General features: G+C 55.2%; 1 protein-coding gene across 3 annotated transcripts in view; it reads left to right on the top strand.

Annotated features, from left to right (window-relative positions):
• The first annotated feature begins 265 nt into the window (after window positions 1-265).
• NTN1 (netrin 1) overlaps window positions 266-25,210 on the top strand; it is a 171,396-nt gene continuing 146,451 nt past the window's right edge. The window contains exons 1-2 of one of the 3 annotated variants that reach the window (XM_059147609.1): window positions 266-494; window positions 15,333-16,414. In XM_059147609.1, coding sequence (XP_059003592.1) covers window positions 15,397-16,414 — 1,018 coding nt within the window. In that variant the 5' untranslated portion in view covers window positions 266-494; window positions 15,333-15,396. Of the gene's footprint in view, window positions 495-14,428; window positions 14,530-14,573; window positions 14,804-15,332; window positions 16,415-25,210 lie in introns of those variants that run through there. The other 2 variants (XM_059147607.1, XM_059147608.1) reach the window with 2 other exon arrangements.

The following is a 25,210-nucleotide window of genomic DNA, read 5'->3' as shown; positions in this document are numbered from 1 at the left end:
AAGGGCGACAGGACCAGTTTAGCACGGACCAAGGCGCGTCCCGAGGTGATGACAGCGGGGACGTAATCGCGCGTCCTTGGACAAGACTTTCCAACCCTGTTCTCCCCCGGCGCCACCCCAGCACCCGGTCCAAAAATAGATTCCTCCAAGCCCCGGGCCATCCTGAGCTAGAGTGGGTAGGATGAGAGGCTTCCTCTTGGGCATCCGGGGGTCCCCAGCCTTCCCCATCCTGCCCTCCCGTGCTCCCGGCTCAGCGCGGCCGGAACGGGCGCCGCGGGGCGCGGAGTGGGTGCGCGCGGCTGGGGCTCGGCCCGGGGAGGGCCGGGAGAGCAGGGTGGCCGCGGGGGTGAGGAGCCGCCCGGGCCCGGCCGGCCTGACACCACCTGGCGGAGTCTCGGGGAAGAGTCTTAAAGGCGCGCGCTCCTCCGCGCCCCTCGCACTCCAGCGGGAGCCGCCGAGAGCTCGCCTCCCTCTCCCGCCCGGCGCCTCGGGAGGTAAGTGCCGTCCGGCCCGCATGAGTCGGGGCCCGGGAGAGGGGTGGAGGGCGGCGTGGAGCGGCCCCGCGTTCGGGAAGCTCCCGCCCGGGCCGCGGTCGGAGGGCGGCGCCCAAGTTTGGGGAAGGCCTCGGAGGGCAGCCGGAGCGGCGCAGCGCCGGGGCGGGGACGGCGCGGGGGGCGGTAGGATCCGGCACCGCCTCCGGGACCCGCATCCGCGCGCGGCGCACGGCCGAGCCCTCCGCCCGGCGCCTGCAGCACTTGGCGCGCTCTGCCCGCAGTCCTGGCGAGCCTCGGGCCGGCGGGAGCCGCGACCCCCGCCCCGCACCTTCCCGCCCGCCGGGCCCCCGCAGCCCGCTCGCCCCGCGGTCGCTCCGGGTCGCGCCGGCAGGTCGCTCTGGGCCGCCGGCCAAGCCCTCCCCGGGCCCCGTCGCGCCCGCGCCCCGGGCCACCCCGCCCGGCCTCTCGGCGCTGCGCCCCTCGCCTCTGCCCCAGCTCCAGCCGCTTGCTATTTTCACACCTCCCGGTGCCCCGGCCCCGGCGCCTGATTCAGTGCTTAGTAATTAATTTGGCGTTTCAGAATGGTCAGCGGGCTGGATAATGGGCGCATTCATCCCCCGGGCTAATCTGAACAGAGGTGGGAAGAAAGGCTTTCACAGACAGAAAATGCCATTCGCTGAGCGCTCAAAGGGGCTGTCACTCCCAGAATAAATCGCCGCCGCGCCCGCCGGCTTCTCTGGCCATTTCCATACAGCCCCGGCCCGCGCAGCGGACCCGCCGGCCACGGCCTCGGCTCCCGGGAATCCCTCACTCGAGGCCCTTCGACGGGAAAGTCGGGCGAGGGCGAGACCCAGGCGGGGGTCGAGGGAGACGGGGAAGCGGGGGGCTCGGGTTAAGGCCGCAGGGGACAAAGAGCTTGATTAGAAAATCAAATGCCAACCTAGAAGGAGACGCCGCCAATTCAAGGCGCGGACGTTGGAGTTGGGGCTTGAGGAGCATCGGTCTCCAGCCCCGCCGTTCGCAAAAGAGGAGGGCCGGCGCTCCGAGCCGTTCGCAGCGGGCCGGAGGTCACGCAGCAAGCTTCTGGATCTCCCGAATTATCAATGGATTCCAGCGCACAAGCAGAGCAGATCATAGAAGCAGGGCCCGCTCTCCTGGAATCCCGACCCTCACCAGGAGGCGTTTGGTTCTGGGTTCGCGGGGGTGTGGGCTCCGTCTCCCCGGGGCCTGGAGAGGGGACCCCGTGCCCTCCGCGGCCTCTGGCTGGCCACTCCTGCCCGGACCCTACGGGCTGCCTATCGGTCCGTCTGCGAGTTCCAGAGGCTTGATCCTCTGACCTCCCGAGGTCGCCGCCAGTGTGGGGCACAAGCGGTCTTCGGCTCTGAAAGCCAGGGCCTTTCGCTGGCAGCGCCCTGCGCCCTCCGGCCAAGCGGGATCGTGCGTGCGCTGCGACCGCAGCCCTGACCCGGCGGACTGGGAACCGACAACGCCCCCAGCCCGGCTGTGGGATCTCCGGGTGGGCAGGGCTGGCTTGGCTTTCTCCAGGATGAAGCTCCAGGCGCTTGATTTTCCTGCTATTGGGGCTCACCGGTGTGTCCTCCTCGAGGGGCAGATCTGGCTCTGGACCCTTCTGGACCCCCAGTGGGATCTTCCCATCAAAGGAAAATGCGGAACCAGAAGGAACTATGGCCCTGACAGCCAACATCAGCTGGACTGAGAGGCTGGAGTGACAAGGGAAGCAGCTGGGGGAGAAGGGTTTTTTCTGGGATTGCCGGAGGGGTGTCCCAGAATGCATAGGGGAGGGCATCACCTGCCTCTTCACCAGCTTCCGGGTGGAAGTCCCTCCTCTCTTTTGGGACTCAGTTTCCCTGTCTGCAAAACAAAGATGAAATCGCATTTGGCTCCCAATGGGGACCCTTAGTAGAAGGATCCCACACACCACCCCCACCCCTAGCCACCAATCTGGCCTCACACTCCCCTGGCATCCGTCCAGATATTCACCAGCACCTCTCCTGGGGGCTTCAAGGACTCTCCCAAATTTTTCTTGGGCTGCTTCCACCCACCCTTGCTGCTTTTGGGCTCAAGTACCCAGCTGTCCCTAAAACCACACGGTCTAAGAGCAGGAAGGGTCCTTTCAGAGAGTCTGGGGCCGCTGTGCTGATGGGGGTGGTGAGTCTGGAGTGGCTTGCTGGGGTCACCCAGCTTGTTGAGTCAGAGGACTTGAGCTAGAGGGGATTTCTCAGGCATCGGCTCTGGGGCCCTACCCCCAGAGATAGCTTCCCTCGGCCTGGGGAGGGGCCTAGAAATCTGATTTTAAACAAGCTTCCCAAAGCATTTGGGCACAAGTGGTGTAGGGAATGTATTTAGGGAGATAGTTTAGGAAACTGGGCTCTGTCCCCAGCTGACCCTGCTTTCCCAGGATGGTTTTCTGTGCTTTATATTTGATCAGCATTTACTGTTTCCTACCCCAGGAGGCCTGAAGTGGAGGGGGGAGGGTGTACTGTGAGGAGATACCTGGGGATCCCCCCCCCCCCGAATGTGCAGCCAGAGAAGGAAAAAGCTGTGGATGAGCTGAACATCCCACCAGATGAGGACGGTTGGCGTGGGTTGGACGTTGACCGTCCCCGCAAACCAAGGGGACTTTTCTTACCAACACACTTTTACAGCTGGACCTAGCTCTGTGCACCACAGCCCCCCCCCACAGTACAAATGCGCCCAGAGGCCCCCCTGCCCCCCACTTAGCAAGGCAAACCCCTGCCCACACCAGGGACAGAGCAGCCCACCCGCCATAGGGAACCCATGCCAGCAGTAACCCAGGGGTGAGTTGTGGCCCCGAGCACTGACACCTGGCCCTTCACCAGGCTGGGGCTCAGAAGAGAGAAGGTGTGACGGGGTGGGGTGGGGGGATGGGGGGATGGGGGGAAGGCGTGGAAGAAGGTGGCAGTGGTGGGGGGGAGGAGAGGAGAAGCTGTTAAAAATGGGGCGGGGGGGGGGAGTGGAGGGGACGAGTTCCTATTTATGTAAGCCATTTGTAGCTGTGGATTGTAAAACTGGGCAGGATTCTCTGGAGTAATTCATAGTGTTTGGACAAGACAAACATTGTTCTGCTTTAAACAAACCTCCAGAAAGGTCAGCCTGGTTCATCCCTTTGCTGCGAGTTGCTGAGACTATCCAGATGATGAGAAAATCAGATCTTAGCTGAGGGGGGCCCAGGCAGGAGGCAGCTGTCTCTTCTGAGTCCCTTGGACCCAGGGTGAGGGCACCAAGCCCAGAGAGGGTCCTGGACTCCTGCTGAAACAGGCTGATTTCTGCTCTGGAGCCAGGAGACATGGTACGTGTGTGTATATGTGGGGGGTGGGGGGGTGGTCACAGATTATGGAATTTTGATGCTGCCAAGGATCATTGGAGTTCTAGAGTGAGGCCAGCATGACCTACGTCGGGAGTCTTCCTTGCTCGGGTAAAGAATTCATGGGAAACAAATGTTCAGGGATGCAGACCCGAATTAGACCCTCCAGCTTTGAGCCCAGGCATGTGTCTGGTCATCAGCAACTCCCTGATCCTTACATGTTCTATGCGCTGGCTCGGCTGGGCCGCCTCTCTGTTCCATTCAGCAGACATTTCTCGAGTGCCCACCGTGTGCCAAACCATGCTAGGCATCGGGCATGAGGTCGTGGGGCTGATGCTGCCTTACTGTCCCCCTGCCTGTCTTCCCTAAGTCCTGCTCACTGACTTATTAGTAATTCAGAAAGTGTTATTACCCCAAAGCCCAGTCTTCTGCAGTGCTGGTGTCACTGTCCCCTACCTGATCTCTGGTGGCCCAGGGCAGTGAGTGGGGTGACCCTGGGGTTACTGTACTTTCTTCTTTATGAAACATAAATCTGTTCAGGGCTTTGGACACCTCGGGGCCTCTTGCCTCTGCCTGTTGGCTTGGGACTCCTGATATCCATGGAAGAGATGGAGGGAGGGAGGGCTGGTGGGAGGCAGGAAGGAGACAGAATGTCAATGTCCACATTTTCCAGGAGAGCGGATTGCTGCTCAGAGAGGTGGAGTGGCTTGCCCAGTGCTGTACCCGGAATACCACCGGCTGGCTGGCTTGAGCTATAGACATTTACTTCTCCCAGTCGGGAGGCTGGGAGGTCCAAGACCAAGGTGCCCGCCAGTTTGGCTCATGGCAAGGGCTCTCTTCCTGGTCTGTAGATGAATGCCGCCTTGCTGTGTCCTCACCCCGTCCGGAGGGCCATCAGGTCTCTCCTAAGGGCACTAATGTCATCATGAGGGCTCCACACTCAGGGCCCCACCTCTGATACTATCACATTGTGGATTAAGGCTTCCTTGTGTAAATTTGGGAGGGACGCACCATAGCACCCACTGTCACAGAGGTGTGGCTAGAGGTGGGGGGGGGGGGATGGGCATGACGGGAGCACTGTCCCACTGTGCACCCAAGGAGCTCCCTGAAAGAAGGGCTGGGAAGCTGGGTGTCCCAAAAGACCCCAGAGACCGAGTGCTCAGCCAGAGGCTAGGAGGCTGCTCTGCAGGGTAGGTCACGTCCATGCAGGCTTCTTTCTCCTTTCTGGCATCATTCGGAGGGCTAGCATGGTGGCTACTCCTCGCCTGATGGGAGCATCAGTGACAGAGAAGTCGCCTCCCTCCCCCACCCTGTATACTTTGTTATAGTTGGATAATCAGCACACTCACCCAATGTCAATCAATACTGGTCTGCATCTGTTTCCATCCTGTGCCCCTCTTGGAATGAAGTCCCCTTAACCTTCTCCCTGTGTGACACGTGGACCGGGCACACCTCATTTGACTGATATTGGTGGGGGGGGGGGGTTGGAAATAAGCTCTTATGCACAGTTGGTTTTTGCAATTAACAGAAGCTTCCTCCTTTAGGCAGAGAAACTTTCTATGTATTCGGTTGCCACAAAAGCCTTTTTTTTTTTTTTCCCGGCAAAGTGATGCTTTGTTTTGTTTTTCTTTTTTCACTTAAGTTAGCCAGACCCAATATAGCAGGTTTTCCCCAAGTGCAGTTAATCGGGAGACCTGCCATCTCCTTGGTTGGCTCATAGCCATCTTGAGGAACATTAGCTCTGGGGCAATTTGCTCAGCCTTCTGGGGTCCGCTTCTTCACTAAGTGGGAGAGCAACAAATGGACATTCTGGAAAGCTCTTCCTCCTCTTCTCCAGCAAAGCAGCCCTCTCGGGAACTTGAGTGGGACCTGTCCCGCATCCCTCAGTGGTGGCTGGAATAGATGCCATTGTCAGCTGTGACTTCATAGAGTAACAGTGTCCCGGGATCTCCCATTCTTACAACCATCCTGATCTGTGGTTCTGGAACAACAGAAGATGCCTGACCTCCGCCGACAAACAGTTCGAAATAAAGACCTTCTGGCTTCCCTGTGGACTGGAGAACCCAGAGAGTGTGGCTCCGCTTCTCTCAAATGCTCAGGAGACTGTTGCCTTCTTTCTGGACTGAATCACAAAGGGGTTCCCGAAATCCCGGCTTCTGGAAAAGGGGGTTTACAACACCTCCATACACACAGCAAGCCCTTGGCAAGCGGATGCTAAAAATCCTCCGCCCAGCATTGTGGGAGGGAATGAAGAGCCAGATGCGGTCCCTGCTCCCGAGAAGAAAGCTTCAGGAACATTTCAGGACCGGAGGGTTAGTGGTCCCTCGCTCTGCTCCTTTCTCCCACCCATAAGGCCACCTTTTAGGATGTGAAGGGGACCCTTTGAATTCAGGCAGCTCTAGAATTTGCCAGAAGTTGGAAAGCAGCATCTCTGGATTGAAATCAAGGGCCGTGCTTCCCACAGAGGCTCCAGCGGAGATCTGGTCCCTTGTGTCTTTCAGCTTCTAGGGGCCGCTGGTGGCCGCTGGCCTTCTTGTCTTGTGTCTGTGTCTTCACGTGGCCTTCTCTTTCATCTTGTCAGCGCTCCCTCTGCCTCTCTCTGAGAAGGACACTTGACGCGGTATTTCGGATGCGCCCACATAACCCACAGTGATCCTCCTATCTCGTGGTCTCCAACAGAGCCACGTCAGCAAAGATCATGTCTTGCCCCATAAGGCCACATTCACAGGTTCCAGGGAGGACGACGTGAATTTTCTCCTTGGGGGCGGGGGCATTCTCCTGCCTGCCGCAGCTGGTCACCATCACCGGTTGTCCGTAATTCTGCGGTTTTTAATTACTTAATTGTGAATTTGTAGTGCGTTCCTATTCTATGCCTGGCAGGGTGTGAGACACTGGGGAGTCAGAGGGAGAAGACCTGATTCCTCCCTCGAGAAGCTCATGGATTGGTCAGGGCAACAATGTGGTATTAAGAGCTATGGGTACCCACGATGGATCCCAAAGTGTTCAGATTCCTTATCAAAGTCTGTGTCCCTTGGCCTGTGCTCACCTCTCTGACCTCCTCTTCTATGAGTCTCCATCTCACTCCTCAAGCCCCCACCAAGCTGGCCTCCTTCCTGTTCCTTGGAAAGTCAAGCTGTGTCTCAGGACCTTTGCACTTGCTGTCTTCAGTGCCTAGAAGCACGTTTCTTCCCCTTCCCCAACCTCCATATCCCCACGGCTCCCTTCCTCACTTAACTCTGCTCTGCTAGATCCTTCTTAGAGAGGCAACCCCCGTTTCACCCCAGTGCCTTGGGTGAGACGCACCTTCCCTCCTGGCACTCCCTATCCTGTCCCCTATTTTATGTTCCCAGCACTTACACACCATCAAGTTACTCTTGCCCAGGCCATCTCCACTTCCACAAGCATTTGGACCTAACGATGACTAGACCTTTCCAGAAAATCCTAAACACAAATGCCTCCTGTTTCATTTCCATTTCTCTTTCTGAGAATTTTAGATTTTTTTGTCTTTATGTGTGTTTGGTGGGAAGGTGGTTAGTGGCACATTAGGCTAAAATTCAGGTAGATCAGAATGGGGTGGAGGACCAGGAGGCTCTTCTATGAGGATGTATAAATGCAAGGACTGGGGGTCCGGGGGGGGGGGCCTACTGGTGTTTAAGGGACAAGGATCAAGGATGTTAATGCCTGTCGTGGCAGAGGACTGTTCTGCCCAGTGAAGAATTTTCTTTCCCAAAATGTGAACAGCACCTCTTTGGAGAAACAATGTTCAGGAAACAGCCCATATCCGGGCCCTAAGATAACATTTTTCAAATGCAACTGAGAACCTTTAGCCCTATAATAGTTTTTCGAGCTATTTCTCCCCCAAATCCGTCACCATATGCCAACCCTGTCTGTGTCCTCCTGCCCATGTATACTGTCTCTTGAGATCACCTCTGCACTTTGAGGTTTCCCTGCGAGGATGCCCTGATTCAGAGCTCCAACTCTGGGCTCAGAGCTACCCTGCAACTTTCTCCACCCAGAGGACCATTCCTTTCTCTGACATCTTTGTTTCCTTCCCTCCTGACAATGGTTCCCCCCATGGTGAAGCATTTTCTTTAATAGTTTTCAGAGTGGGACCTTGTCAAAAGGTTTTTGGAAATGAAAATAAATTACATGGGGCTGGTTTCCCCTATCCACAGGCATTTTTCACCCCTTCAAAGAGCTCTGGTATATTAAAGGATTTGGTGGATTTGGGGTTTCTATGGGCTTCTGTGCCCAAGTCCTGAATCCTTGGCTGGCGGAGAAGCCAGCAACTGGGGAGGTCCAAGCTGGAGATGAGGGCCGTCCACAGCTCTGAGAGTTCGTAAACCTCCAGAAACCCTCCACACGATTCAAGCCTCTTCCATGCTCCAAAACCTTTCCCCACAACAGTCCCAGATCCCAAAATCCTGCCGAGGGAATGGAATCACCTTGAGCAATCCTCCGTGAGTCCTGTCGGGTGAGCTGGGCCCTTGAATCCTAGAACCGAGGGGATGCCTCTCGTTCTTCTGGGGTCAGGGATCTGGGAACCAGATCTGGGGATTTTGAGAATAAAAAACCCAAAGTGCAAATAAAAACCCCTAAACAATCATTCATGGGGCAAGCTTCTTTCTTCTCCCACCCATCTTTTAAATCAGTCTCACACGCCTTTACCGTAAATGTGATGACCCCTGTTTCACCGTGAGATGGGCAGAGTGCCTCGCTCAAGGTCACACAAGGTCAGTTCGAGGGGACTTGGAATCACGGTTTGTCTGCGTCCCGTTCTTCCTGTTTCCCAGAGAAAGACTATCCAAAGCAGGCCACCCTGACCCTTGTGGGGAGGCCAGATGCCTGCATCAGACTCCAGAATCTTCCATTCTTTTGCCGCTGCAGTGGACAGCCTCTGTTGGGAGTCCCGGGGACCCCCTGGTTTAATGTCTGCTCTCATAAGGGGACCAGACACACAGGGACAGGTCTCCACTTGTCCTGCTGGTAGCACCTCGAAACACTTTCCTCCGTCCAGCCATGGTAGAGGCCCAAGGGGGCCGAAAGCTTAGCACCAGCCAAGTCCATCCTGGCAGTAAGCAGTGACGGAGATTTCCCGACCCTGGCACTGCATCGCGTTAGTTCAAGTCCCTGGTCTCTGCATCTACTTCCCTGGAACTCAGTTTCCTCCTCCTCAAAGAGGAGTCGATCTACGCCTGTCCTGTCAGGTGTTACGAATATTCTGAACTAGATCGGTGGGATGCTTGGAAGACAGTTTGGCACACAGTAAGCGTTAAATAAATGTTTGATTTAGAAAGTAGGACCCTCGCGCATGCCCACGAGGAAGGCTCTGGGTTATCTCATTTCTTCTGAGCCCTTCCTCCCAAACCATTAGCCTGTGACGCCCTTTGCCCCCCATCGCTGGGCCTTGCCCTCCCCAGCGTCCTCCCGGTGTTCCCGGAGTGCTCCCCCGACCTGCCTTCCCACTCGTGCCCCATTCCAGCCCACCCTCATTCACACCACAGGCCTCTTCTGTGGGACTGCTCTCCAGACCACACTCCCCCACGCCCAGGACTGGGGAAGGGCAGGGGCTGTCCTCCTCAACCCCCCAAACTCCTTCTGTCTTCATCAAAGAAACGATACCCTCGTCCTTTAGGGCCTTCCCATCTCCTCCTCCGAATCCCCACCCCACACCCCACAATCGTGGTCACTCTCCTTTCCTTTGAGGACACCAGCCCCAAGTCTTGAGGCTGGCCCTGTGTGCCTTTAAGACCCGGGGAACAGCTCGTCAGGCACCTGGACCTCCTTAAACCTGGTCCCCTTCACCTCTGCCTCCCAGCAGGGAGCCCCCTCTTGCCCTCAGCAGCCCTCATCATCACCTGAGCTATTGCCTTTCTGGAATCTTCCCTGTGGACTCCAGTTTGAGACCACGATCTCCTCCGCTACTCACCACACCTGTCGTCCTGAATCTTCTAGACCAGCTGCTCTGTCCAATAGAACTTTCTGGGATAATTGAAATGTTCTTCATCGCCTCCATCCAAAGGAGGATTCACAGAGGAACCCTTAAATTTTATTTCATTTTAATTCATTCAAGCCCACATTGAAATAGTTACGGTAGCTGGTCACTACCGCACTGGATCGCACAGTTCTAGAAACCCTGGGCTCAGTTTCCCATTCTCTCCATGTCTTGTCTTCATGTCTTCTCTCTTTAGCTTGGCTTCTATGGTCCATCCTGGCAGCAGTCCTCGGCCCCTTCTGTCCTTCCTCCTGGAAGAAAGCTGCAACTCTGGATTAATCCAATGGTCCTGCTTTCTTGAGGTCTACAAGGGAGCTGCTGAGCACTGCTGGGGTGGTGGGGAGGCTGTGACTTTGACGGTTGAGGCTTGCTTTCCCATAGATGGAACCTCAGCAGGAGTTCGAGTTCTGGCCAGCAAGCATCAGCCTCTCGTCCATATGACCCCAATCAAGCTTTCCCTTGTCCTTGGACCTCCAATGCTCCCACCTGCTCCCCTGCTGTCAGAAGATGCTGCCACTTCCTGTTCCGCTGGGACAAGAGGCTCTTTGGCACGTGACCACCAATTCTATAAGGCCAGCTCTGTCTGTCTCCAGCCTCTCTCCTTCCATTCCTTCCAATCACCCCATCTCTTTCTTACCCCTTGTTTCCACACTTTGTGAGTGCCGTCTACGCTTGCTGTCCCACTTTCAGGACCCATGGAAGTCTGGCGTCTGTCTCCACCCCTCCTCTGTCATTGCTGGCCAAGGTCGCTGGTGACTTCCTTGTTGTTCAAATCCAAAGGACTTGTTTCAGATCTTATCTTGACCTTGAAGGCAGCGACACCGCTCACCACGCAGCCTTCCTTAAAACTTCCCCGTTGGCTTCTAGGGCCCCCGAGTCTTCTGGCTTTCCTCCCGCTCCTCCTCTGGCTCCTTCTAGATTTTCTTGAAAGGACCACATTCTCCTCTTCCTAGCGTGATGCTCAGGCTTCCCCGGTAAGGCTGGTGCCAAGAATGGTGCCCCACCTCCGCCGGACGCATTGCTTGAAGAAACACCTGGGAATTTGCTTTCTCATCCAAGAGTGGCACTGTTGTGTTTTGAACTCCTGCTTGTGCCTGACATGCCTTTTCGGGTGTGTATTTATAAGCACCGCTTTGAGAAGCTCTCACAACACTTGGACATCTGTTTTTTTCATTTGTCCCCTCAGAGGGCAGTATGCTTTAGGGAGGGACACTGACAAACAAAAGGGTGTTGGGAGAGTCTGCCCAGTGGCCAGAAGACTGTCCTGTGAGAACTCACAGAAAGAACTGGAAACATTTTTGCCTCACCGATAAAACCAATAAAAGATGATAGAGGGTTGACTGCAAAACTTGCAAGAGGCTGGTCTTGGTCTGGGTCTCTACCACGTGGAGGTAGAATTGCCTGAACTGTATTAGCGGCAGGGAGGTGGGTTTTGAATGGAGGTAGATGCGTTCTACCATGTCAGAATATTCTGAACCTCCAGGAGATCGTGGGGTCGTGAGTTCAAGCCCCATGTTGGGTGTAGAGGTTCCTTAAGAAATAAAACATTAAAAAAAAATTCTCTGCAGACAGAAAAGACACAGCAGGAGGAAGGCTTGGAGTGTGCCCTGAAAGCCAGCCCAGTAGAACCCCCCAAACAGACCCCACTGGGGTGGGCAGTGAGCTGGACACCCTGACTTGCCTCTTTCAGACCTGTCCTGGCTAGACTGGCTTTCCCTGACTTGTGTTTTTGTGTGATGCCACCTGCTTCTAGCACGAGCTGTCACGCAGAACCTGTCCCACAGAGCTCGCTGCTGTCACTGCCATGGGGATGTTCTTGGGGGATGTAGGCTCAGTACTTAATACTGTGTTCCCTTTATGGCTGCCCCCCCCCATCCCAGGAGATATTCCTGTCTCCTCTTAGTACCGAGAATAGTTGTAATTCTCTTGAGTAATCGGTCTGTCTGTTTCCATCTCATGGACACTGGGAATCGTATAACTGGCGTGGTTTCCTTTTCATTTGGGCCGCAGGAAAGCTAAGGGACGAATAGACCTACCCATAGGAGGTGAATAAGGCATTCTAGGGACCATTTTTGCTTTATTTCCATTTCCTGTCCTCCTGGTTTTTCTTTCTTTTCTTCCCTCTCCTTTCTCTACCATACAAAACTGAGAATGCCCCAGCAAAAAGCATCTGTACTCTCACTATCGTTCTCATGTTTGATGCGTACTTTAAAAAAAAAATAAAAATGAGCTTATACTGTGCATAGTGGGTTTTTTTGAGGGGGGGCATCATGTTTTGTAATTTGCTTCCCCCCCTTTTATAATATCTCATGAACGTCTTTGCATGTAATTAAATGGTCTTCTTTGGATTATTTTATTATTGTTTAAAAATTAAAAACCATTTTATCTATGTATTTGAATGAGAGGGAGAGACAGCTTAGAGGGAGAGGGAGAGGGCGAAGCAGACTCCCTGCTGAGCAGAGCGCTGGCCTGGGAGGGTAGGGGGGAGAAGCTCGATCCCAGGACCCTGAGATCATGACCTGAGCCAAAGGCAGACACTTAACCAAGTGAACCACCCAGGCGCCCCCTCACTTATTTTAAATATCTATAAAGATCTGGCAACCTGATCGTCACAACGAACACGGCTGTATCCACTTTTTGTGTGCCTGACCTTATAAGCATTTACATGTATACCTTCTTTGTGTACATTATGTAATTCATTTTGTGTGTCCACATATTATAAGCCACAGTCTTCGTATATGCTGACTCATGTGGTGCTCGTAATCCGATGAGATGGATGTTACTGTCCCCTTTTTACAAGCGAGGAAAGCAAAGCACAGAGAGATTCGACACTGTGCCAAGGCCACACACTCTGGGCTTTCCACCTGGCCCTCCAGTCGCCCAGCCCACAAGAGTTAAACTTTTCCTCCATCTCTCACCTCACTGTCTAATTTATGCTATTTTGCCAGGTTCTAAGTAGCCTCGTAAGTCACCGAGAATCCTCTCTGCCACACGGCAGAAATAAACAGGGTAGGGAGTGGTAAATGGCACAGAGAAGGCAAAGCTAAAACCTTTCCTGAGGGCAGGAGATGAATTTGGGCTGTCTATCGTGCAAGGGAATGCGTTTATTTCCTTGGGCTGTGGTGCACACCCAAGCTGGCTTGGGTGGCCGTCTCTCAGGGAGGCTGGGGAAGGCGGTTTTCCAAGGAGACAGAGCTGGGGCCAAAAGAGCCCTGAGGCCCCCTTCTTGGATTCTCACAGTTTAGGAGAATGCCAGTAAGACAAAAGGAGACAGTTGATGGAGCTAATAGTCAGCTCTTGGGCCAGAACCAGAACCCTGGGCTTTCAGTCTAGATTTATGACTCGATCACTCATCTCAAAGTAACAAACCAACAGGGATTGAGTTTCAAACTCCCAGCCCAGTGTATTCTTCCCCCAAAGCGCTTTGGCGGCTCTGCAGAATAGTCGAAGGATGCTGTTACTGTCCTCTGTCCTTTTGTTAAGGTGGCAGAGAGTGAGGCAAGAAGGAAAACTTGGGTGGTCCCCAGGATGGCTGGGGAGCCTGTAATTGGGTGGGATTGCTATCCACTTGACAAGAAAGAGAAGGAGCCCTCCCTGGTTTCTATTGCCAGATTTGACCCATGTTTACTAGCTGGGAGATGTTGGGCAAACTTCTTGACCTCAGTTTCCTCATCTGTGAAATGGAATTAATATCAATTTTGCAAAGCTGTAGTGAGGCTCGCGTGAGCTAGTGCGGGGCTGAGCACCCTTGAACATACAAGCCTGCCTCAGGGGACCTGGGGAGGGCTGGGCAGGCGCCCCCCCCCCCCCACCCGCCTGAGGCCGGAAGACGAGTCTGGAAGGGGGCGTGGGCCCGGACTCCAGTCCACCACAGCATCCCTGGGACGCAGGGAGTCGCCTTCCCGGTACACAGGCCCACCACAGGGTGACAACCGGTGTGTGTGTGGGGGGGGGGGGGCGGGCAGGGTAGCAGCCCCTTCTCTCCCGCCTCGGTGGGCTTCAGGAAGAAGGGGTGAGCCGGCAGAGGTTACCTCCCCACCCCCTACCCCTCTTCCTCAGGATTCTCGGCTGTCTGCCCACGGGGGCACGGCCCTGCGCGCGGTGCCACCGGGGCCATCAGGCCCGGCTGGAGGAAGGCCCGACCTCGGCGCAGCAAAGAAAACAAACACAGATGTGTTTGGCCGGGACCAGGAGGGAGCACGTCTTCCCCTCCCCCGCCCCGCCCGCGCGCTCCCCCGGGGCGTGGGGCCGGCGGAAACCTGAGGGGCTGCCCGGGCGGCGCGGGGCCGGGACGAGGCTGACAGTCCCCGGCCGGGTACCCCCCTCCCTCCGTGGGGGTGCTCGCCGGGCCCAGCCCCCTCTCCGGGGTTTCCCCGGGCGCTCTGCTCGCTTTCTCTTTGTCTCTGCCGCCCTTCCTCGGGCTCCCCGGTTCCCAGCCGCTCGCGCGCCCGCTCGCTCCGCTCCCCGGGCCGCTTCCCTTTAACTTTTCTTCTTTCCCGGGGTTAAAACTTCGCTCGCGAGCGGGCGGCTGCTCGCCGACGTTATTGGCCGGCGCCCCGCCCGGCGGCCCCGCCCCCCGCCCCCGCGCTCCCCTCCGCCCCCCACTCCGGGCGCGAGCGGCGGCGGCGGCGGCGGCTGCGGCGGCGGAGCCTTCGGGGGCGTGCGTGCGTGTGTGTGAGTGCGCGCCAGCCAGCGTGAGTGTGTGTGCGCCTCGGGCGCGGGCTGGGCGGCACTCCGACCGCGGCGGGAGCGGCGGGAGCCGGGCGGCCGCGTCGTCACTCCGGCGAGCGAGGCGTCGGCCGGGGCCGGGGCTGGGGCAGCGGCGGCCGCGCGGGGCATGGAGCTGGCAAGCCCGCGCTGAGGCGGGACGCGCCTGCTGGCCGCGAGCGAGAGGCTCTCCGGCGTCCGGCGCGCGGGCTCCCGGCCGGGGCCGGGCAAACTTTTCTTTCTCTTTTGCCCTCGCCAGAGGTAAAGTCCCGAGCGCGGACTCCGCGGCGGGGACGCGCTCTGGGCCGGCCCGGGCGGTAGGGAGGGGGGACCCCAGGCTGCGGGAGGAAGGGGCGCGGGGCGGTGCGGGCCCCCCACCCTCCGCGCTGTCCCGCGCCGGGGCTTGGGGCGCTAGGCGGGCTGGCCGCGGACCGGCAAGGCGGGCGCGGGCATGCCCCCCTCGGGCGGCGTGGAGGCGGCGGTGGCCGGGGAAGCCGAGCGTTCGCCCGCGGCCCCGGCTCGCCGCCCGGCGGTGAAGGACGGGCGCGGGCGGTGCGGGATCGGGGAGGGGGTGGTGGTGGCCCTCCCGGGACTCAACTGTCCCCCTTCCCGCCGCCGGTCCCCGTCCCCTGGGACTGTGGAGAGCGAAGCGAGGCGAGGCGGGCGGGCGGGCGGCCGCGGGGTAGGTGCCGCGGAAGCCGGGCGTCCGCCGGGGCTCCCCGCTCGCCGCCCGCCGGTGGGTGGAGGGCGCGGGGCGGGCTGGCTGAGCGCAGCTCCCCTCTCTCCGCAGGCGCCTTCTGCGGCGGGCGGACCGACTCCTCGGCGCGGCGGGGCCGGGGCAAGCTGGACGCAGCATGATGCGCGCAGTGTGGGAGGCGCTGGTGGCGCTGGCGGCGGTGGCGTGCCTGGTGGGCGCGGTGCGCGGCGGGCCCGGGCTCAGCATGTTCTCGGGCCAGGCGGCGCAGCCCGACCCCTGCTCGGACGAGAACGGCCACCCGCGCCGCTGCATTCCCGACTTTGTCAACGCGGCCTTCGGCAAGGACGTGCGCGTGTCCAGCACCTGCGGCCGGCCCCCGGCGCGCTACTGCGTGGTGAGCGAGCGCGGCGAGGAGCGGCTGCGCTCCTGCCACCTCTGCAACGCGTCCGACCCCAAGAAGGCGCACCCGCCCGCCTTCCTCACGGATCTCAACAACCCGCACAACCTGACGTGCTGGCAGTCCGAGAACTACCTGCAGTTCCCGCACAACGTCACTCTCACGCTGTCGCTCGGCAAGAAGTTCGAGGTGACCTACGTGAGCCTGCAGTTCTGCTCGCCGCGGCCCGAGTCCATGGCCATCTACAAGTCCATGGACTATGGGCGCACGTGGGTGCCCTTCCAGTTCTACTCCACCCAGTGCCGCAAGATGTACAACCGGCCGCACCGTGCGCCCATCACCAAGCAGAACGAGCAGGAGGCCGTCTGCACCGACTCGCACACCGACATGCGCCCGCTCTCGGGCGGCCTCATCGCCTTCAGCACGCTGGACGGGCGGCCCTCCGCGCACGACTTCGACAATTCGCCGGTGCTGCAGGACTGGGTCACGGCCACGGACATCCGCGTGGCCTTCAGCCGCCTGCACACGTTCGGTGACGAGAACGAGGACGACTCGGAGCTGGCGCGCGACTCCTACTTCTATGCCGTGTCCGACCTGCAGGTGGGCGGCCGCTGCAAGTGCAACGGCCACGCCGCCCGCTGCGTGCGCGACCGCGACGACAGCCTGGTGTGCGACTGCAGGCACAACACGGCCGGCCCGGAGTGCGACCGCTGCAAGCCGTTCCACTACGACCGGCCCTGGCAGCGCGCCACGGCCCGCGAGGCCAACGAGTGCGTGGGTGAGTGGGGGGCGCCGCGGGGACGCGGGCGGCGGGTGGCGGCGGCTGCGAGGGCCTCGCGGCCGCGGGTACCAGGGAGCGCCCGCGGCGCCCGCGCGGGAGGACCGCCTGCCGCGTGGATGCGGCGCGGCCCGTGGGAGGCGCGGTCCGGGACGTCCGGGACCGGGAAGGGCTGAGAGCCGATTCACCCGCTGGCTTGGCGCTGGCCTTGACGCTCAGCATTGCGCGCCGTGCGCTCTGCGAAGCCGGGAAGCATGAGAGATGCTTCGGGGCAGAGGGTTTTTCAGAAAACTTGCCGACTGGTCCCCCGGACCCCGGACTCAAATGCAAACATGCGTTGCCTTACCCTCAGTTTGGCAGGACCCAGGGATCCACCACCGCCTTACCCTCCCCGCCCTACCTCCCCACCCCCTTCCCAGGGCTGCAGCTGGGCGCGCAATTGGGAACCCCGGCCCAGTTCCCGGGAAGTTCTAGCTCTCCAACCACAAATCCCTTGGGAGGTGGCAAAGCAGTTTGGGGCCGGTTCAGCACCCGACCAGTATCTCAGTCCAGCACGCCTGTTTGTTTTTCATGGGTTGGGGAGGGAAAAAAAATCCTTCCCCTTTTGAACGGCGTATTTGTGTTAGCAAAAGAGTGATGTGATTTAAATTAATTACTATCTACAGATTACAAAGGAGAGTTCAGTCATTATTTTAAAATAATTGAGTCCTGCTCCAAAAAAGTGTATCAACATTTTTGTGTGTGTTTTGTTAGCGTCAGGGTTAGGTGAAATGGAAGAGCTTTGAATTAACCAAGGGTCCAGCTTCTGGCTTTTTAATGGGGTTTCAAGTCCTGAAAGAAGTCAGACAAAACCGGCACTGGTGAATACTGTTGGGTCAGAAATGAGGCTTAAATAAAGGAGGGGGGTGTGGAGAGAGAGAGAGAGATCCGTTCTATTTCTGAATTGTACAACTTTGCTGCTGTAGAAACTCTCAGGCATCAGTTTTCCGCCCCCGGGGTGCGGAGAGGGGAGACACAAAAACCGAAAAACAGAATTGGGGGTGGGGTGGGGAGAAGGAATGCTAAAGAATTCCAGCCTGAGATGTAAAATTCCAAATCCCACGTTCTGTTTTAATGAAAAGTATTTAGTCCCTAAATGCGCCGTTCCGTGTGCATCTTTTGTGAACGTACAGCGGTCCCGCCCTACCCTCCCCCCCTGCAACCCCCAGGCAGCCCGCGCGGGTTTTCTTCAATCTCTTCCCCCATCGGAGGCACATTGCTAAGTGTGCTGGTCCCCACAAACACACGTTTTGAGGTCTGGTTCTGATTAATTGTGTCATGTTGTTGTCGAATAGTTTGTGCCTCATGACTGTGCATGCAGACTTTTGAGCGAGGGAATGGAAAACATGTCTTGGAGATCCGGGTGGGCACTGAGGCCCAGTCAGGCGTCTGGGGCTGCACAGGGCTGTTTGCACCGGGCCGGCTTTTGCAGACCTAATTGTTCATCCCCCTCATTTAAGGGCCTGAACGGGTTGCCAGATAGAAGTGAAGAGACTTTGCAGGTTTGCGGGGAGCTGGTAGTTACACCCTGACTTTGTGGTCTTTGAGAATAAAATTGCTTTGATCTGCTTCTTTCCTTTAGAAATGTTAGTTTTTCCCATCCCTTCTCTTTCCCCCTCCCTCTTTTCTTTGCTGCCTTTTGTGCATAAAAACCCTTTATTGACATTTAAAGGGCCTCCCACGGCTTTGCTATCAGTTTTAGCTCGCCTGTGCAAATGAAAGATATCTTCGGGTTGTCGACAGCGGGGTCTAATTGGACGAACGCTAGTGAATACATTTGAGGTGAAAAACGGAATCTTGTGCTAACTTTGTGCCTGAGGATTCCTCTCAGCCTGGGTATTGTTCACAATCACAGCCCACCCCCATCTCTCCCCCTCCCTTTGGTTGTGGAGACGGAACCCGTATTTGTCGTAACAATGGTCATGCACTTGAAATAAACCCTATAGTTGAGGATTTTGTCTTTTGACCACAGCATTAACTGTGTGCACAAATTGGATTGACTGCTTTTTTTTTTTTTACAGCCAAATTGAGCAATCAACATATTAACTAATGTAATTAGTAAGTGTTTTTTTTGTTGTTGTTGTTCAAAAAGCTTAATTAGGCCTAATAAGTACATCATCTGCATGACAAATAATCGGCCAACAATATTTTCTGGTTTTTCCTGAAGTTATTTTAATTCTCAGTAGTCAAAGTATCTTTGAATCTTGCCAATTATTCAGTCATCTCATAAAAGCAAAGCCAATTCGACTAAGTTAAAGTTATTTATAGTTTCCCTTTTGAATAGATGTTCTGATATCTTGTAGCTACAGCCTCGGGAACGCCAGGTTGAAGTTCCCATAAAGTCTTAATTGAAGTCTCAGTGATTTTTCCATCGTTCTGCAAAAGAGAAAGCCAGCAAAGACAATTTAGAAGTGATTTACAATTAAAGGTCGAGCTTTTTATGAAAAGGCCCTGTAGTGGAGATATGTGAATGAATTAGTATTTGACAGGTGTTCTGAGACACTACAGGGCACTGTGCTAGAAAAAAAAAAAAGCATTAATAAATCCTTCACACACTAACTTTCGCACTATCAGATTTTTCCCCCCAGCATAATCCCCTCTTGTGAATTTCACACTGTTGACATATCAAGTCAAGCAACCCAGATTATTTACAATGGAAGACAAAATCAAGAAGGATGTTTCTGAATTCCAAAAATCAGTCTTGATTTTTAAAAAAAATGAAGCATTATCGCTCTGCTATTTTGTTTCTGCCTTTATAAGATAATGACACAGTGATTTATAATAGACTAAAATGGCATCTCTCCTTAGGTTACTTCCAATTATACCTACCCTTCCCTGCCCCCCCCCAAAAAAACTCCAAAAATTTAAAAATGACATGGATATTATTTGACTCCACGGTTCTACCAGGGCCGAGGTACTTTCGGATTGCTGGGAAATGCATACAGCCTCTAGGTTTTCTCTGGTCAAGCTTTCTTTTTGGTGCCTTTTCAAGGTTGAGTTCTCTACGGGATAAATGGGAACTTTTCGTAAAGGCTGATTTTATTTTAAATTCAATTTTGGATTTCTTCTGGAAGAAAAAACCCCGCAAAACAATATGAAAGACAAGACCGTGTATAACGTTACAGCCTTGACAGCTCTCAGCGGAATAACTAAATACTTTCTTCCGCCCATATGTATCAGCGGTGCTCCCATGCTCTCACACACATGTGCATTAATATTCTTTGCGTAAAGGAGCATCCGAGCATGGTGGGGGTATATGTACATTCAAGGGAAAATGCATGAACAGTTTTAAACCACCTGGGTTGCTAGGCCCTTTCTCCACCCCCCCTTCTTCTTCTTCTCTTCCTTCTTCTTCTTCTTCTTTTTTTTTTTTTTTTCCAAGAGAGCATCTGAAGACCATATTGTGTTTCATAAATTATTGACATCAGTTTTAATCAGTGTCCCCCTGACGTCGGAGCTGTGTTAGTATTTAGTGCCTGACGAAGCATGCTGTTTAATCTTACTGTGGGGATGTCAGCATGAACCCCTGCCTGGTTTGTGACAGGGTGAGCTTATGAAAACTCGTTCTGCGACTCGCTATGTGGCTTTGCGTTGCCCAGCTGAAACCCAAAACCCACACAAAAGACGTCTCTGCAAGATGAGCACCGTGCTGGGCTGGCCTCCTATGGTCGTGGGTACCTGCAACATAATGCTGGTAATTGTTTAAACATGGCTATGGGGGTTAGGGGGGGTCCTCACGCTGTGAATGGCTCTCCAGCACTTCGGCCTACCTTCATCCCCAGCAGGAGAAGGGGGATTGTGTTGGAGGTGTTGCTGTGAGAAACCCAACGCCCCACTAAAGACTCTTGCAAAATCAGAAGGCCAGAATTATTTGCTGCTTAGTCGAGAGCCTGGCACATAGCTGTAGATCGGTTGAATGTTTTTACAGTCTTGGTGATTATTATAATTATCATCATTATGGCCGTTAAGTCTTGAGAGCTTTTTTTTTTTTTTTGCCGAACACTCGCATTAGTCATTTAATCATCGCCGCCATGCTAATAATATGCAGTATGACGGCACTTACTTTACAGATGAGAAAACCATAACCTAGAGGCATTAAAGTAGTTTTCCCGAAGCTGGGTGGTTAGGAGGTGGTGGAGCTGGGTGTTCATGCTTTGTCCTAATGCATCCTTTGGGCAGACTCTACAGAGCTTGGGCGGTGGGTGGTGGGTTGGTGGGTGGATGGCAGTAACATATCCATGTATAGGAAAGAATTGGAACAACCTGTTACTTCTGCTAGAATTGGAGATGGTTCCCTAGTTGCGTCAGTCATGTTACGTTGTATTAATTATGTTCATACATGTATAAATATGATGTTGCATGTAAGAAATCATCCTTCAGGGGCGCCTGGGTGGCTCAGTCAGTTAAGCGTCTGCCTTCAGCTCAGGTTGTGATCCCAGGGTCCCGGGATCCAGGCCCACATCGGGCTCCCTGTTCAGCAGAGACCCTCCTCCTTCTCCCTCTACTGCTCCCCTGCTTGTGCGCTCACTCTCTCTCTCTGTCAAATAAATAAATAAAATCTTAAAAAAAAAAAAAAAAAGAAAAGAAATCATTCTTCATTTTAGCCATCAGGCCTAGTGGGAGCTGGGAGTTAGTAATATAAGTGAAAAGGGTGTAAATACTTTCTTGCAGGTCTTGGCATCTGCCAGGGGTGATGATGGCCAAGTCTCTTGATTTTAGGGCCCATGATCTTGCTCAAAGGTGGGGAAACACAGCTCGTAATCAGAAAATCCTCTATAACAAGGCCCTTTCTGTTTCCCTAGTGCTCCGTCTCCCCCGGCTTCTCTGAAACATACAGAAGAAAATCGAGGAAGTGGGCTGAGAAGTGTTGTGAAGAGACGAGTTTAGGGGCCTACCCTGGCTGCTCGTGTGCTAGGTGACCTTCACATACGGTCGCACAGGGCCATCGGTGATCTCGGTTGGCCGCACGGCAGTCGGAGTGAGGGTCTCTGCTGGGCTTCTCCCCAGCATCCGGTGGGCAAGGCGTCTGTCCCCTCCTCTGCCCAGAGAGAAGGGAGACAAGAGTTCTATCAGGGTAAACCTCCCAGGGTGGGTCTGTGCATATCCAGCCTTCGCCAAGAAGCCTTCGGCCCTGCCCAGACTTCTCTCTGACCTCCTCCTCCTGTAGAAAAATGAGATCCTCGGAAAAGTATTTGAGACTTTATGTCCAGAGTAAATATTGGAAAGGCAGTGGGTTGAAATTCAGATGTTCCCTGGAAGGAATCCCCTCATTTTCGGCTCACAGCTGGTATCGATATCTCCTCCTTGAGATGAGTTGTGCTTTTCATTAAGTAAATTTTTTGTCTTGGGATTAAACCAACATTGTATTCTTAATAGACTTCTATGTTTACACTTCAAAAGTCCGCTGGGTTGTTATTCGTGTTATCTTGATGGCTTCCACAGGGTCTGATGCGAGGCTGGCCTCACCAACATAAATGGCTCCCTAGGGGACCGGATTATAAAACCTTATCTGTCCATACACCAGGATGGATATTTTGTGAGCCAGCATTTTTTTCTTCTTTCAGAAGTGATAATCATACCTTGGGTTTCCGCAGCGCCTTTCATTAGAGGGAGCCCGGAGGTCTCCGAGGGCTTTTGAAGGGCTCCGGATTTAAGCCTAATACTTGCAGAGAGGCCCACAGCGTTTTGCCCGTTGTCCAGGAAGACCTACAGCAGCCCCCGTGGGCTCCGTGACCTTGGGAGATGTGGCACTGGGTTGGGAAGCTGCGGGACTGCCGAGCTGACAATATTAGTGCAAGGCGGCCGTCAGGCGACATCCCGAAGACAGACCAGTGCCCCCTACAAGGTGCCAACCATTGTAATAGGTGCTTTATATGGATTTTCATCGGCCTTCGGAACCTTGTATAATTGGCGTGCCTTTCCCCCCATGTCAGAAGGCCGAGACCCGTATCCGTGGTCAGCCTTGGCCTGTACAGGTGGCACTTCCTTCCCATCCCCAGCTCCCGGGGGAGGCCCTGGCTGGGTGTGTGTTGAGCCCAGCTACTTCCTTCTGAGCTAGAGAGAAGGGGCTACGGGCGTGCCTTGGACCAAGTGTGGAATGGGTCTCATCTGAGACTTCCCCTTCTAATACTTTGGTGCCTGGCCCTGAGCCTCCTTCCCAATAAACCTTTTTCTGAGATGTCCCCTGACAGTGGAAGAGCTGAGGTCACCAAGGGGACAGAGGTACCATGACTAAGGAGTTCTGCCAGGGATTGGAGATGTGTGTTCTGGCTTTGGCTGTGTGGGAGCCGTCCCTGATGATCCCCGGCCTCCTGCCATCAGGACTAGCGTAGAGGCCATCATTTGGGGGAGAGGAATTGGTGTCACAGTGCCTTTGCACATGTAGAAAAGATCCGGAGGACAGATGTCTCTAGGTGTGGCTATGGAAAGGGGTGGCTTTTCAGCGGGCAAAGGAAATTGGTTGGCTGAGGACCTCAGAAGGCAGAAAGTTACCACCCTAATACACTACATCCACTGATAACCAAGGAGGGTTCCTGCTCAGTCTGGAAGCTGGAAGGAGGTTCCGGAAGTCTGTCTCTGTGGAGGATTCAGGACTGGCCTGGGTAAGGTAGGCGAGGTCTCATTTCCCTCTCACCCCCTGTCAGTGCAGGTGGTCGAGCTTCATGTCGGAGCCCCTCCATGCCCTCTTCCTAGCTGGCGCTCCTGATAGATTTCTAGCTTTTTCCCCAGGTCCTTTTCTGCCTGCAGATATTAAGGAGTATTAGCAGTCATGTGCAATTTATACACATTCTTGAGGCTCCATACCTGAGCTCCACTATCTGTAGGACTGTAGGGACCTTTCAATGGGCTGGGTTTGAATAACTGAGCCTTAGGTAACAAGGAAACGAGAACAGAGCTCGTTTAGTTTCCCAAAGCCCTTGTATGTTGCACCCTTCCCATATTTGATGGGGCATCCCCAAAGGGAGGGACACTCTCTGCCTGCCTAATTATCACTGTTGGAACTTCTGAGTTCATCTCTTCCGGCTTGGGGTGGCCGTGGTGCCTACTTAGCCATCACACCGCGGCTCCCTCCTTCTGGAACCAGGGCAGACATTGCTAATCAACCACAGCACTCTGTTCTTTTAAGGCCAGAGATAGTCCCAGGGCTTTAGCATCCTTTACAACAGAATACCCTGGGCTGCTGTAATGTCTTAGAAGTAGCCTCAGAGATGAAAACCGCATGACAATTTTCAGACCTAGAAGACCTTCCCCAGCTCCCCCAGCTCCCCCAGCCCACAGTCGAAGGGGAACCCTGTAAGTGGTCATTTCTGGAGCTGTCAGTGGAGGTGGCCATCTTTTGGGTTGGGGAGGTAGAGAAGTGTGAAGTGGGTGGGGACCCTCCCTGCTGGTTGGGGCAGGTTGGGGCAGGTTGGGGAGGTTGTGCGTGTGAAGGGTTAGTACGTGTACCCTCGTGCTAAACCGCACACACTGCTGGGCGCCCTGAGGGAGGAACTTTGCCAAACGCCCCGGATGCAGGAAGTGCGGAGGGTCTAGAGCGGAGGCGGATTTCAGAGTGGGCTCTTCTAAAATGTGGGGGGATTGCATTGCAGTCTACCACAACATAGTAACCCCGTGCATTGGCTGTGCGGTTAGCATTTTTGTTTTCTCCCCTGACACCCGCTCTGAGAGACTGGGTTCCCCGAAAAGGGTGCCCTCCGGGAGGGTCATCTCCAGGCTTCTCCTGCCCTGGGCGAGCTCTGGGACTACCCTCCCATGCCAAGGAGAGCATGTCCTAGCCCGCGGGGCAGGGCTCTGGTGCCTGACACTTCCCGGGGTTCCTTCCCACCTGAGGAGTGGGTCCTGGCCCCCAAGCCACATCTGGGTGGCCTTGAGAGACTCTTCCCCCAGCCGCTTTCCCTCAGTGCCCTGCTTCCAAGTGGGTCTGATGGTAACTAACTGACGGCTCCCACCCCGGCATGGAAAAGGAAACACACTGTATTGATAGATACAAGGGTTGTCATTGGAAACATGAAAGTACCTTTGAGTCGGACGCCCCAGGGCAGGGCTTTTGGACACCCTGACATGTTGTTTTTCCGAAGTCTGAGATGCCTGCAGGAGAATATGACCCACATTTAAGTGACAAGCCGGTTTCTGATTGTCCTGCTCCGTAGCAATGATGTTCAAAAACCAAGGTCGGAGAGCCCAGCTTTCTGTTAACTTATATATGGAAGAGCTTGATGTGTGCGTTAGGACTTAGGATTCAGACCAGCAGTGTCCAGCCCCGCGTGCCCTCCACCCGCCCTGTGTGTCCTGTGGGTGTGTCGTTGAACCCCTGTGTACCTTCAATGCCCTCGGAGTGCTGGGAGTTCTGTGCAAGACCTCGGTGGGATATGGGGGGCCAGGGAGTGAGAGGAGCCCCTGCCCCATGCTGCAGAGCAGGGTTGGGGGGAGCTCAGAGGCCCACCACTCGTCTGACTTTGGCTCGACACATGTCTATCCCCCTTCCTCCTGCCGTACTCCGTTCTAAACACTGCACAGACACGACCTCATTTTATCCTCACAACCGACCACCACGTGGCTTCTACCATACCAGTATTACCCAGAAGGAAATTCCTTTCTTGAAGTGTGACATCCGTACGGAAAAGCACTGGGATCCTAAGTATCTAGCTCGAGGACCGCAGATGAATGCCCACATCAGGAACACACCAGCACCCCCAGAGCTGCCTTGGGCTCCCTCCCTGTTGCCATGCGCCCTTCCCAACAGACATAGGCTTTGAC

The sequence above is a fragment of the Mustela lutreola genome, chromosome 15 (assembly GCF_030435805.1).
Source record: "Mustela lutreola isolate mMusLut2 chromosome 15, mMusLut2.pri, whole genome shotgun sequence".
In the NCBI taxonomy this organism is placed as follows: Eukaryota; Metazoa; Chordata; class Mammalia; order Carnivora; family Mustelidae; genus Mustela; species Mustela lutreola.
This window is presented reverse-complemented; position numbering and strand designations above follow the sequence as displayed.